The sequence below is a fragment of the Brienomyrus brachyistius genome, chromosome 9 (assembly GCF_023856365.1).
Source record: "Brienomyrus brachyistius isolate T26 chromosome 9, BBRACH_0.4, whole genome shotgun sequence".
NCBI classification, from domain to species: Eukaryota; Metazoa; Chordata; class Actinopteri; order Osteoglossiformes; family Mormyridae; genus Brienomyrus; species Brienomyrus brachyistius.
The window spans coordinates 1,716,738-1,731,434 of record NC_064541.1 but is presented as its reverse complement, the minus strand read 5'-3'; the positions used below and the strand labels follow the sequence as shown (position 1 = coordinate 1,731,434).

General features: G+C 39.1%; 2 protein-coding genes across 2 annotated transcripts; both read right to left on the bottom strand.

The window, feature by feature from the left end:
- Positions 1 to 284: 284 nt before the first annotated feature.
- LOC125748926 (uncharacterized) lies at positions 285 to 5,375 on the bottom strand. The gene is made up of 7 exons (XM_049025650.1): positions 5,265 to 5,375; positions 4,747 to 5,052; positions 3,208 to 3,403; positions 2,259 to 2,434; positions 1,095 to 1,193; positions 715 to 758; positions 285 to 632 (listed from the first exon to the last, which is right to left on the bottom strand). Exons 1-7 carry the CDS (start codon positions 5,299 to 5,301, stop codon positions 495 to 497), a joined length of 996 nt encoding a protein of 331 aa, XP_048881607.1. The 5' UTR covers positions 5,302 to 5,375; the 3' UTR covers positions 285 to 494.
- A 1,011-nt stretch (positions 5,376 to 6,386) lies between these two features.
- On the bottom strand, positions 6,387 to 9,827 carry LOC125748927 (uncharacterized). Its single transcript, XM_049025652.1, has 5 exons — positions 9,319 to 9,827; positions 8,532 to 8,864; positions 7,993 to 8,292; positions 7,490 to 7,608; positions 6,387 to 6,875 (listed from the first exon to the last, which is right to left on the bottom strand). Exons 1-4 carry the CDS (start codon positions 9,401 to 9,403, stop codon positions 7,505 to 7,507), a joined length of 822 nt encoding a protein of 273 aa, XP_048881609.1. The 5' UTR covers positions 9,404 to 9,827; the 3' UTR covers positions 6,387 to 6,875; positions 7,490 to 7,504.
- Positions 9,828 to 14,697: the final 4,870 nt, after the last annotated feature.

The following is a 14,697-nucleotide window of genomic DNA, read 5'->3' as shown; positions in this document are numbered from 1 at the left end:
CGTATGCCTAAAGTAACCAGCTAACCTGAGCAGGCGTGTCAGCGGTTTACAAGCGAGTGGTGTTGTGGTGTGTTTTTATGCTGTACGGCAGAAACCAGCGGTTATGCTTAGTTTTTGTAAGGAAGGCTAATTGTATACAACAGTGCGATTTTGGATACATTTTTAGTATATCACAATGTTTGTTAAGTGTATTTATAGTTACTAACATACTTTCCATGGGTCTTATAATACAATGTATATTTATCGAAACAAAATACACATATGGACAGATTACACAACACACGTTTAGGACAGCCATGCAGCGATAAATTTATTATTTATTCAATAGACAGACACACATCAATCACATGTACATTCCTCTAGAAACAGTTACATTCATAATTTATATTCATCGCTATAAAATATACATATTTATTTAAATGAAACCATCTTTAATTTAGGAAGCATTTTTCTGTTTATATTTGTATTGGCAGTATTCGCGTATTTATTTAACCTTAACAATTATATCTGACTTCACTGTACACCATTCTGTCCTCTTCTCTCCTCCGTCCCTTTTCTGCATGTCTTCTCCCATTTTGCGATGCTTTCTTAAAATCCAGATGAGTGTAGGTAACGTCAGTGTAGCCGTCTCTCTGGAAGCAGTACATATCGATTGTTGTTATGAACACAGCAACAGAAGTTAAAACACTACACGAAAAAAAATGAAATACTCACGGAACCATGTGAAGGTGAAGGCAATGTTTCCTGAGGGACTGAATCTGTAACACAAGTTAATTCTTATGATTGACAATGTCTTTCTGTGCCCTAATTGTATTTATAAAAAAAACTTAGAAAACATGTATAAATATTATAAAAACATTAATATATTTAAAAATATTGCAAACATGTAAAAATCTATTTAAACAAATTCATGCCCATGATTCAGTTTTATATTAATATCCAGTGAGTTTATGTTAGCTTGTTGCCTCTGTATGCACCTTATCAAGAACCACCTCACAATGAAGAAAACACAGTCTAACTGGCTTTCAGGGGGGTGGGAGTGTAGCTTTGCCAAGCAGCCCTGTATCGGGGGGCCACATGACAGTGCAGCTTACCTGGTGACCGATGGAGGAGGTTAAAGCAGGTAATGCTTGCAAGGGACACAAACAAAATGCACAGTGCCAACACAGTGGAGATGACTGGAATGCACCACTCTGAAACCCATAAACATTATTATTAGAACATACTCCAAAATGCTTGTGTGGTGTGTGGGGGGGACAAAATTAACCCGATAGATCACACAGGTTTGTTTACCAAGAAAGGCAGAGTCGTGTAACCAGATGCCAAATATAATTTATTAATACAAAATGATTTGAACACCAGCAAACGAAGGTTAACGAGCGGGATCTGACCAATAGGAAGGTGGGATAGAAGATTAAAGGGCGAGATCTGACCAGTAGGGAGGTGTGCTAACCAAAAGGCCACACACGTGCTTTGCATGCACACCAATAAAAGAAAATTTAGCAGGCACTTAAAAAAGGACACTGCGCTACAATTGAATGGCATCTATCCTTCCGCCAGTCAGACTCACAGCCCAGCTAAAAGGCAACTGGCAGTGAAGACTGAGCACAGGGCTTCAATCAGGCTTACTACTCGGGACAAATGAAATTCCAGTAGAACTTTGCAAATCACTTTCACGGTTAAAAGGGGCAATACTGATACCATTAAACAATAAAAAATAAATCAAAAAGAAAAACAACAGCAAACATGGACGTAAAAATGTTCAGAAGTGAAAACGGCAGCAGCTCGTCTTGACTTCTAAATCCCTTTAAGTGGGGGGGGGGCACTGGTAACAAGGTAGAGTATGTGACCACCTACCCAGGAGGCGGACGGCACAGGGGACAATCCTGCAAATTTCAAACATCAAACCAAAACAACAACATCAAAACCAAGCCCCAGGTGGAAGCAGTCACTCCAGTACCAAGCACATACTCAAGTGGTGTCAAACTGCCCTTTTCATACGGAATGCACTAATTATGGGCACGCTGAATGGGCGGGGCCAAGACAGTTCAAAAGCAGTAGGTAATCCATCCTGCAACACTTAGTCAAACTGTGAATGCTAAGGGTTACTGCTAAACAGCTAAAGACCTGCGTCTGTCACCAGAAGGTTATAGGCTTGACCAAATTTCATCAGATTGTTACTCGTTTAAGTTAATTGAATAATCTGCCAGAAAATGTGCCGCATTCAGGAGTGGTGTTGTGAGCACACCGGTGTTCACCTGAGCGTGTCTGCTGGCCAAAGAGCTGGCTCTTCACACTGCTGTTCTTGCCAGTTTGGAGTTCACACCACCAGACCCCCACCTCATCCAGCACATCGTCATTTAGAGCGGCACCATCTTCACTGAGCAGCTCCACAAGCCAGGGTGGTGGGATTCGTTCACTAATGACACAGTATCTGCAAAAATGAGATGGACACAAATCAGCGATTGGTGTGAATCCTTTTTAATAAGGGTGTAAATCACATACCTAAGTAATGCTTAGTAACTAATTCATGACTCATGAGGATTTAATGCATGAGTTAATGCAAGATGTATCGTGAATTCCTGTTGCTTACCAGAAACTAATGATGAAGTCAGTGTGGCTGTATGTGATTACTTCACACTTGCTAGGTCATCAGTTAAGGAATGTTAATTCACAGAATTACTTGGAATCCAAATACTTTGGTGGCATATCATTTCATGTATGAAATAACAGCAAATTAACATTTACTTTACTTTTTAATTTTTTGGAACGACTTTACTCTCTAAGGTGTTGAACGATCTTCAGCTGTAATAACATGATAATTTCTAAAAATTAGTACATAAAATACATGAATAATAAAGACTAAATTCAATTGTGCAATTATTTAAGGCTAGATGAAAAAAAAAATATATATATTTTTTGCTTACATAAATCTTTTATCCAGTTACTAACAATTTTGCACATTTAAACAGCTGTATTTTTTAACAAAATGATTTAAGCACCTCTTCTTTAAGGTTAAAATGACGAGTTTCAGTTTACATTTGTTTCTTTTTCGTTTTTTTTTCTAGAAGTATTTTGCATATTACATATTTGCAAATAATATTGCATGATTCATGTATGATTACCGAACTCGAGCTCAGTTACAAAAACTGAGCTTGCAGATTTAGCTACTGAATAAATGAAGTTTAATACGTCAGTAAGACTCACTTTCCAGAAGGTTCCATGAATGACCGCGTCTGGCCTAAGACGGTGCCTTCTCCATGCATCCCAGAGAAATGCCAGGTGACGTTGACCCAGGGGGAAACCAGGCCGGTCGCTACACACTGTAACCTGCTCCCTTTTTCGGTCCGATTTCCGGATTTATCCTTCATAACCAATAACTTACTTTCGTTGGTCCAAACGTCTGAAAAGCAGTAAGAATGAAGAATGAATTATCTTCATTGTGGCATTTCTTGATATTTCATTACATTTATTTCGATTTTTAGCTAAATCTAGCTGTACCTTTATAAATTCCCACCCCTAAAGATTCTTACATTTATAAAGTGATTTTATCGTTTTAGCTTAGACATGCATGCTATCAAATTACTATTTATTCTGTTCTGACTATTATTGGACTCAGGGGCGTCAGAAGCATTTTGAATGTGGGGAGGCACACTGGTATCCAAATTATGTTAAATGTGGGGGGGTCCAAACGAATAATTCTGAAATGTGAGGGGGACACTCAGATTTAATGACGCCCATGATTGGACTGCTCCCCACAAAATAGCAATACTGGAAAATGTCAGTTTCCTTTTGGATTTGATTAGGTTAAGTTACATTTTCCTATTTTACATTTAAATTTGGATATAAAATAGATATAAAAAATCCAATATCATGTTATGTATAAAAAATAAATGAACCACGGGTTCCTCTTAGTTTAAGCGGTCAAATTGACTCAAATGCAGTGCTGTTTTGCATATTTGTGCTCACCGCATCTCTATTTGTTATCATTGAATCATTAACTGTTCTTTTATCGGATTTTCAGTTATTTTTTTGTAGTTAAATTTCCTCTCTTTACCGGGTGACTTTGTGCCATAGTTAATCTTATTCTTCTTTTTACGTGGGTTTTATCGCAATGTTTATTGGCGATATTTTCAAATTCATTTTTATAGCAACTAAAGTTAATAACCCCGCTTGCATTTTTCCTCACATGTAAATTTATACCTCGAGACGTATCTGATTTTTTCTTTAGGTTTTTTTATGGCACAATCTAAATATTGATAAGCATCCATACGATCACGTTTTAATTTCGCATAAATTATATTTTCTCGATCCAAGATTCCTGGACGAATTCTGGCAATATGAATCGCACCATATCCAGTCTGCAGTACTTGGATACATATTTCTGTAAAAACAAATCTTTCATATTTACACCTTGTAAGGCGTATATCGACTCTCCAGCTTTATTCTCTTTTTTCCTTTTCGCGCATTATGTTCATGACAGACCAATGATGGTCGGTATCATACAGAACAAAACAGACAAAAATACACTAACTCTTAAAACCCGACCGATCTCGTTTATATGTGTTTTCCCTTGCGTTTTGTACATTGTCATGTTCTATAGTGTGACATTCATATTATTTTCCATTATTTATACGGCATATAGTCCGTCACTTATACCGTCCCCAAACTCCGAATCTGGACTACTTTTCATGTTAAATACATTTTTAAGGCACCATTGTGATACTGTCGTGATTTTTTACTTACCCCCGACTTGCAGGACGGTCCCGTTATCCAGAAAGCTCAGGTAGCTATAGCTGTGCTCTACACAGTAATAACGACCAGAATCCTGCGAGTTCATCTCACTTATTTCCATGACATTGTCTCTTACGCAGAACCGGGAGTTATTTGTTTTATCGCCAGTATTAATAATTTCCATCAATCGGTTCGCTGTAAACCGGATCCAGCGGAGGTGCTTTAATTGACAAGCCAGCTTTTCAGAACAATCACAGGGCAGTGAAACATTGTCCCCGGGCGAGAGGAAGCGAACCACTTCACCACAGGCATGGAAAACTATGGGAAAACAGAAATAATCATGTCAGAGATATGACCGGTTTGGACTTCTGCTTCACCGATTTTTAAAAAAAATAAATAAAAAATTGCCGGTTTGCAGAACACATACGCCTCTTAAGGTATACGCATTAGATCGTACTCTGAAAAATACATTTTTCATAAAAAGTACGTTTTGCATAATTTTCAAACGTTGCATGTGACCAGGAACTCACCGAAAGGGCAAATTAAAAGGCAGTGAATCCTGAACATGTTAAGGTTCACTGGAAGTCCAAATTCTACTGCTGCAGTATAAGAAGTGCTGACGTAAGAGACGCCGTCACATTTGCGTGCTTGTGGACTTCTGGTGGTAGAAAGTCGAATTGAGTATGTGCATGTTTTCGTTACAGTGGAAAAATACACAGCCCCTTACCCACAGAAATGCATCCGTTTCTCAGACCGGGTGGGCACTCATATAGCAAACAATATCGCATGCTCTTAAACCACAATCGTAGGTGTCAACACAAAAAAACCTCGCGTACGTACACTGGTAAGACAATGAGGTCGATCGAAAACAAAGTTCTGCAAACTTGATTTCAGGCACTTGTCTCAAAATGAATACACTATATTACTCTATAATGCAAGAAAAACACTCAAGAAAATGGGGGTGCGTTTGCCTTTTTGATCTGGAAAAACTCAAATATGTCCTTTTGTTAATAAATACACGGACAGAACTCTGTTTTTTTATTAATAAAGTTTGATCGAATTATTTCGCTATTTTGTTATTTGTTAATCACTGCATTCTTAACGATGCCCCACAAGTTCCGTGCTCCGTGCTCATACGGTAGCAAATATGAAGAATACCCCGTATTCCCTCCGAAGACAATCTGGGGGACAGAGGAGCGATCCTGCTCTCCATCATCCAGATGTATGACGGCATGTCCTGCCAGTAGTTGGTTTGTTTTACTCAACCTCATACGCTTTGATATTCTTCTTGAATTTCAAGAATGGATGTGTTTTAATGCAAATCTCATGCCTCAGTATTGTGCGTTGCAAATAAGTTGTTGGTGAAATTTTATCAATCTGTACTTACTGATTATATATAATCCAATATATATATATATATATATATATATATATATATATATATGTCATTTATAATTTATTCTTGATTATTCCATTCGTCATTTACATTATCCTGTTATGATACTAGAAAATGTTATTATATATTAAATATATTTTTTCTTTATTTTTAATTCTGTTTTATACCCCTATTTGTATGGATTGTCCAGGTTCTGTTATCATGGGTAATTGTAAGACCTTTGAGTGCCACAATGAAAGACATGGAAGTCAACAAAGTCAATATTTTAAAATGTATTTTCAAATATTTTACATGGCGTCACACGTGTCACATTTTTTTTAAAGTTCCATACTGCAGATACAGTAACAATATTCGTCATAAATGTTTCCCCTGTTGCGTTTGGCTGGTTCCAAAAATGTTGTTAATACAATCATATTACTTTATGTCAGGGGTGCATGTTGTATGTGTGTATCGCTGTCATCTTAAAATTTACACTTAAAGACCCTGTAAATGACTTAAGATATTAGTCTATTATAATGTATTTAGCTTGGAATAATGTTACAAAGAAACATGAATATTATTCAAATTAGTTATTACAGTCATTCGTTACGTTAAATTCTAAATAAACAGGTGCAGCATGAAACATCTGAATTGCTTCATGAGAAGATGTTTTTCTGTCTCTTCCCCTCCTCCCTTCATCTCTTTTTCCACTTTGTGCTAAAGGTCACACCGACATGCTGGTACCCTCAGTAACGTTGCATCAGCCCTGAAAACAACAATGACAACGGCTGAGTTGAACATAAGTAGTTTTAATTATTAAATAATACATTTCGTAACAAATACATTTCCCGAAATCCAAGAAGCCCAGGTTGATACATTAATATTATACATTTATAAATTTGCTGTGTCAATACATGTGTCAACAGGATACTACTCAGTACCCCCCCCCCCCCCCCCAAATACAGACACACTGAGGGACCCCCAGTCCATAACAGCTGCCTCTTAAATGCAAACAGGACAAGCAATGACTTTGTGCTCTTGGCTACATGGTCACATGTAAATTATCAATGCAATTGATGGAGAAGGAAGACAGATACAGAACAACCATCACTTCATTATACCATCCATCAACAATCCACCCATCTCTCCATCCTTACATCCATCCATCCATCCATCCATCCATCATCCACCCTTCTAACTGTTTATCCTACTCATGGTTATTATACCATCAATGTCATTTCTAAAGGAAAACCTTCAATGCTAGTTTCCTTATTTCGATTTTATCACATTGATATAAATGTAACACATGATGGTTGTTAACCCCGAGCAATGAAAGCAGCTTAATTACAGCATCAGCACGTTTAGCAGGGAATCCCTTGCCTGTGATGTGCAGGATCACTTTGTCTTGTAAAACCACACAATACCAGTGGCTATGGTCACCACAAACAGGACCCCACACAGCAGGGACAGGTACAGCAGCCACGGGCAGATCATCTCATCTGAAATGACATTGTGGTTTCAGGAAGGAGCACCTCATTGGATAATATCACCGTCAATCACATTATTGGATAATATCACTGTCACTCATGCTATAGGATAATATTGCTCTAGCAGGAGGGACAGCTAGACAGCTAACGATATCCTCATACTAATTATGACTCCATAAAGTGACTTTAATGTAAGGTGCACATAGCTGGATGTTTTACTGGTAAAATACCATCTATTGATACTTGAAGCATGCACTGCCTGCAATAGATGCGGATGCACTCATTCCATGAGACAGAAATTCATTATGAATAATCTGAGACAAATGCCCAACTTCACACACTAATCATGATTATAAAATCACAGCAGTTAAATGGTTACACTCTAAGTGTCCTTACCACGCTGCAGTATGACATGTCGTCTTATTGTAAGTCTGTCTTTGTGCTGACTGACACAGGCCACGCGAACAGTCTGCTTTCCCAAAGAATAAGACATCATGGCTGATCGAACATAAACACCATGGCTGTCTACGGCTTCCCCCGTCTTGCTGTCCATCAGTGATGTGTCTGTGTTATTTTCTACCTCCAAACGCGGCCCATCCCAGTCCAAACCCACGTCCCTCATCTCACAGAGTATGTCTGCCATGTCATCCGTTTTGTGACTGACAAACAGCTGCAAGTTCGGGTCTCTCCTGGGGTCTGAGACGATGAGACAATGAAGGGAAGTGAAGGGTTTAGTTTGAGGCTCAACTCTACTGAAAAACACTTTGAAGGACCCATGGAATAGTCTAGTTTTTTGTGTACTGAGACATTCAATGAAGGTGAAGGAAGGCATTACATGGTCCCAGTACATCAAAAACTAGACCACCCTGTAGATGCTTCTAAGATTTCTTTAATAAAACCCTTAATTTTACAGACCCGACCCCTTTGACACTTACCCGTTACAGTCGAAACAGTGATCGACCCAAGGAAGATTTTTTCAATATCGTGCACAGCTGAGAAATATTGTCCAGAATCACTAAATGTCACATTGCTGATAGTAAGAGAGACTTCGGTGGTGCCCGTGTGTATCTGTCCTCTGTATCGGCCATACTTTGTGGTGTAGATGCTGAAATAAGCCATGAGCTCTACCCGACCATCCGGCATCATTCGGTACCAGCTACCATGCATAAAGTCACTTAAAACAACTTTGTAGTTACTTTGGAGGAGCACATTACCCCTAGGTATCCCGAAAACGACAGGAATGTTGTCCCCTGAGACATTGAGGAAGACTGAAAAACATAAAAATATAATTAATCAGTTTCCACTAATAATCCATATTTTACAAAGATATTGAATAAACGGCAATAAAATAAGCCTAACAAATATAAATACTTTGAAATTCGATATAGCTTTAAAACTTTATTTTATACTATACATGGAAATCAGAAAATAGGCTTATGTCAGTAATGATTAAATAAAATTAATGCGCACTATTCTGATAAATTAAATTTCAATGGTAACTGGAAATGAAAACGTAGGCTGTTCTGTTTCAAAATGTATTACTACAATATGGCTGTAATTCGGATAATAAAAATCAGCAACGTTTATAATCATAAAGAAATACCACACCTTAACAATAATAGTGGGTCTCGCCAAAACGTAATAAACTAAAAAAAATACACAGACAGTGGCATTTACAGCAGTGCTAAAATGACGCAGACCGTACAAAATCAACATACTTACAACTGGTAGTAAAGATGACGAGCCAAGCGACGCTAAATGAAGCCATGCTGTATAAATATCGATACACGTTTACGATGCGGTGCATAGGCTACATATTAATTGGCATAAATAAAGAATATTCAGATTACTGTTAAATACAATTACAGGTTGTCCTGCAAATACAACTGTACCCTCGAAGGGGTTCGCTGATCCTTTTTGCCTGTAAAATTTTGTTTCGACTATTTTGGGGGTAATTATTAAAGTTTCAGTAGGCCTACTTCTCAATGGCGATAAAAAGCGTCATATCCGAACAAGCAGCATTACGTCCGAGTCCAGAAAGTCAACGGTGCCCACTGTGCAGGTACTTTGAGAGTCACAGGACGTGTGTGTGTCGCTTAAAGGTGCGTCTTTCTGCAGCAGCAAACCTGCATGCGATTTACCGCGCTTAGCACTAAATTTTCCGTTGGTAGCCTATTACTGCGGCAAGATTGTTTGAGGTGGTTTCGAGTCTACCGTACACAGCCAGTCGGATGTACATTTCTCAGAAACGTTTGGCCATTACGCCCACTTATCGGGGTTAAGTTAAATTTAACCTGTGGTTTCTACAGTGCGTCGTGGATGTAAAAAAATGAAAGGTTTAGATGTGCACAGCAGTGTGAATCTCCAGAGGCGCTGAAAAGTAATAGGTGTCAGTTTATGAACATTTTCACAGGTTCTCTGGATATTCACGAATTGCCGCTGAGAAGAGATTTTACAGACAATTACAATGAGAGGCTTATAAACGAAGTTATTGTTATCGCATGACCATGATGAGTTTGAGCCTTTATAGATTAAACCAGCTGTGGTTCTCAATCTTTTTACACCGCGACCCAAATTTTTACCATGCCAGCTCAGTTTCAACCCTACATAAAGTATACATTAAAATTAACACAATTATTTTTATTTAATTGACAATTTATGATCAAGAGCGCCCTGCATTCTGCGCTTTACGCTAATCAACGCCTATCCCACAAATTTGACTGAATGTGGCAGTGAATTTTAAATTCTGTGGTTTGGCTTCTTGGTTTGGTTTAGTGTTCACTATAATTTTGCGCTAAGCATTCGCAAACCCGAGACCCTTTAATACAGGTTAATTGTAGGATTGGGGCAGGGAAATCTGATTGTGAATCGTCATAGTAGCTTGCTGGTTTTAAAATGCTTACATTTCCAACTCTGCCTCGCCACCCTCTCGTAACATCCTTAAATCAAATTTGGGTGGTGACCTACGGGTTGAGAATCGCTGGGTTAGAAGATTGATGCATGGAAATATATATTTTTCCTGACTGTTAGGCGAATGCCGTTTATTTAAAAAATGAAAATGTTTTATTAATTTCTATAATTTCACTGGTATATTAAATTTTATTTATTTTATTTAGGCTATTTATATGTTTATGACATATGGATTTTACACTATGCTTATTAGGATGAATGTCGCATGTGTCCGCCTCGGTAAAATCTTCCGGCCGTGGGGGGAGTCACCTCGGTAAATTTTGCCGCGGACAAACTGCCGTGATGAGCCCGAGGACGGGTGCCCCAGCCCCCCCCCCCCTACTCCGCTAATGGGTACAGCACCTCTGTTGAGAGTCATCCAGCCGGTGGTCAGTTAAGGACCAGAGTATTAATAATAATAATAATAATAATAATAATAATAATAATAATAATAATCGATACTTTTATTGTCCCCGTAGGGAAATTGTCTTTACGCCTCCCACAACTTCCTCTTTTTTCATAGGAAGTTGTCTGCGAAGGGCTGCCACCCGTAGCGGCGCCCAGGGAGCTGGGGGTTAAGGGCTTTGCTCAAGGACCCACAGGCTGAGGCTGGGTTTCCTGCGACTTTCTGATTACAGGCACACAGGCTTAGCCCACTGAACCACATGCTGCCCCAAAAATAAAATTTATTTAAAAGTCATCTTAAATAAAACCCTTTTACTTTTCCTCTCAATTGCAAACGTCTATTTACAAAAAAAGAAAAATAATTGAAAATTAATTAAACATATACATAAAACATACATCAAAATCAAACTGATACAGGAATAATAATATATCGTAATAATTTATGAGTCTAAAGTATTACGCAGAACCCAGCGCTCAGACTCTCCATCATTCTCACCTTCCCTCCCATGACCGGTTAGACGCTCCCCTTGAGGGGTGGCGGCCCCACTCCCTGGGAGCATACCAACTTAAAATAATCAATTAACAAAATCACAAAAATAAATACTAACAACGACGCATAAAATAACTATACTGAAGAAATTTGTATTCTCAAATAATATCCGACACAGATAAAATCGAACAAAGTTAAATTAACATTGAACAGGACCACGCGACATCCCCCTGCGACCCTCTTTGTTGGTGGTATGACTTGCCTCTTCCGCGGGGAAATACCGGCCGCCTTATTTAACAATGTCATTGCTACTGTCCACAGGCCGTGGGTTCGTGACAATTTCTTTTACCAGCTTTGTCGTTTAATGGAGAATATCAAACCAGGAAGCAAATATCTACAAACTTATCTGACACACGTTGTTTCCTTGGCGGGGTTTGTTTCATAGATAATTTGTATTAATATTGCCAGTATCAATATTGCCACAATTAAGTGACTGATATTAAACATACGACTTAATTTAATCATTAGAGTTTTAATTTTGTTTTTGAAATGTTCTAAATGCATTGGAATAACTCTCATCATTGTTACAGATCTGCCTGGAGCGTCGCTAGAGATTTATGAAATGGGACACTAGGGGGGGTCTGATTTTAATGGAAATGAATGAGAACGAACTATTTAAACAATTTGGGATGCGTGAGGAATAGCACTAGCGAAGCCCCTGATAGTTGAGTCTGTAATCTTGCTAACTTATCGTTTTCATTCATAGCCCATACGGGCAAGTCATGTTTACTCAGGGTGTCAAAGTAGTATAACACGTGCAGGGTTTTGGGTTAGGTCCCCACATCGATTTAGTTTACATGCTCTCTCTTGTTTGCTTGGGTTTTCTCCCGGTACTCTGGTTCAGTCCAAAACAACCATGTGTGAGCGTGCCGGGTGATAGACAGACACTGCGTCCAGAATGTGCTCTGTAGAATGTCCTGCGCTAACTCGGATAGGCTCCCGGCTCATTGGACATATGAACTAGAATAATTATAGTTATAAAACGCATGGATAATGTGTTTAAATAGACTCAAAACCAGTGGCGTCAGAAGAAGTTTGACACTGGGGTGATGTCATGTATATCGTGACATCGCAATGGGCACGCATGCAATAGTCTCATCGGATACACTGCAGGGGCGTAGGTCTGGTTTCAGCTTTGGTAGACACCAAATGAGTCCCGAACCCCCTCCCCCTATACACAGTATTGGTGGGGACATGTCGCTACCGTTCGTTCTCAAATCTACGCCTTTGATGCAATGGAAGAAAGTATTTTAAGTTATTTTAAAATAATATAGATTCCATCAATTAAAATAAGACAAACAGTGCTTAGGGTAACGTTTCACAACTAAACATTGCCCTTCATTGGTTTTTATCAAACCAGGAAGCAAATATCTAAAAATATATCAGACACAGTGGCTTGAATATTCCCTCTGAGGTCTTTGTTTCTTAATTTGTATTACTATTGCCAAAAAATGACACAATTAAGCGATTGCCCATTAAACATAAGATCTTTATCTTTGTGTGTTCATTTTGTTGTTAGAAAAACTCAAAGTTCATTGAAAAGTCACAATACTATGTGTCTTCTTTACATACACTATATGGACAAAAGTATTGGGGCACCTGCCCATTACACCTACAGGAACTTTTATGACATCCCATTCTAAATCCATAGGTATCAGTATGGAGTTGGTCCCCCTATGGAGCTACAACAGCTGCCACTCTTCTGGGGAGGCTTTCCATGAGATTTTGGAGTGTGTCTGTAGGAATTTTTGCCCATTCATCCAGAAGAGCATTTGTGAGGTCAGGCACTGATGTTGGACGTGAAGGCCTGGCTCTCTGTTCTAGTTCATCCCAAAGGTGTTTGATGGGGTTGAGGTCAGGGCTTTGTGCAGGTCAGTCAAGTTCCACGCCAAATTCACCCAACGAATTATGGACCTTGCTTTGTGCGCTGGGGTACAATCATGCTGGAACAGAAAACTGCCTTCCTTCCCCAATCTGTTCCCACAAAGTCGGAAGCATAGAATTCTCCAAATTGTCTTGGTATGCTGAAGCATTAAGAGTTCCCTTCATTGTAACTAAGGCACCTAGCCCAATCCTAAAAAACATCCCCATACCATCATCCCTCCTCCACCAAACTTTACAGTTGGCACAATGCAGTCAGGCAGGTAATGTTCTCCTGGCATCTGTCAAACCCAGACTCGTCCATCAGACTGCCAGACAGAGAAGTGTGATTCGTCACTCCACAGAACATGCTTCCACTGTTTCAGAGTCCAGTAGTGGCATCCTATATATCACTCTATCTGACGCTTGGCAATGCACTTGGTGATGTGAGGCTTGCATGCAGCTGCTCAGCCATAGAAGCCCATTTCATGAAGCCCCCAGTGCAGTTTTTGTGCTGGGGTTAATGCCAGAGGAAGTTTGGAACTGTGCAGTTAGTGAGTCAACAGAGTGTTGGCAACTTTTACTCACTAAGTGCCTCAGCACTCCGCAACCTTGTTCTGTCATATTTTATGTGGTCTGCCACTTCGTGGCTGGGTCTCTGTTGTTCTTAAATGCAATAATACCACTTACAGTTCACCGTGGAATATCTAGCAGGGAAGAAATTTCACCAACTGACTTATTGCAAAGATGGCATCCTATTACAGTATCACGCTTGAATTCACAGAGATTTTCAGAACAACCCATTCTTTCACAAATGTTTGTAAAACTGACTGCGTGGCTAAGTGCTTGATTTTATACACCTGTGGCAATGGGTCTGAATGAAAATTCAATGATTAAGCAGTGTGTCACAATACTTTTGTCCATATAGTGTATCTGTGTTGCTGTCATACAGTTTTCATTCAAATACTTTAGCCTCGAGTCAAGGAGACTAAGGGGGACATGATCCAGGCATATAAGATTCTAACAGGTCTGGATGCTGTTCAGCCAAATGGCTATTTTAATATTACTTTAAATACTAGAACTCGTGGCCATATGTGGAAATTAGCGGGAGAACATTTTAAAATGAATTGAGGAAGCACTTCTTTACACAGCGTGTAGTTAGAGTATGGAAAAGTCTTCCTGCTAGTGTAGCGCAGGTTAAAACCCTGGGTTCCTATAAATCAGAGCTAGATAAGATTTTAACAGCTCTGAGCTATTAGTTCAGTTCTCCCCAAACGAGCTTGATGGGCTGAATGGCCTCCTCTCATTTGTAAATTTCTTATGTTCTTATGAGTTAT

Coding starts and splice junctions, on each gene's coding strand:
- LOC125748926 (XM_049025650.1), bottom strand. CDS start 5,301: ATGTTCAGGATTCACTGCCTTTTAATTTGCCCTTTCG. Junction 5,053..5,264: donor CCTTTTAATTTGCCCTTTCG/GTGAGTTCCTGG, acceptor GTTTTCCCATAG/TTTTCCATGCCTGTGGTGAA. Junction 759..1,094: donor CCTCCTCCATCGGTCACCAG/GTAAGCTGCACT, acceptor CTTGTGTTACAG/ATTCAGTCCCTCAGGAAACA.
- LOC125748927 (XM_049025652.1), bottom strand. CDS start 9,403: ATGCACCGCATCGTAAACGTGTATCGATATTTATACAGCATGGCTTCA. Junction 8,865..9,318: donor CGTCATCTTTACTACCAGTT/GTAAGTATGTTG, acceptor TATGTTTTTCAG/TCTTCCTCAATGTCTCAGGG. Junction 7,609..7,992: donor ACATGTCATACTGCAGCGTG/GTAAGGACACTT, acceptor ATGTCATTTCAG/ATGAGATGATCTGCCCGTGG.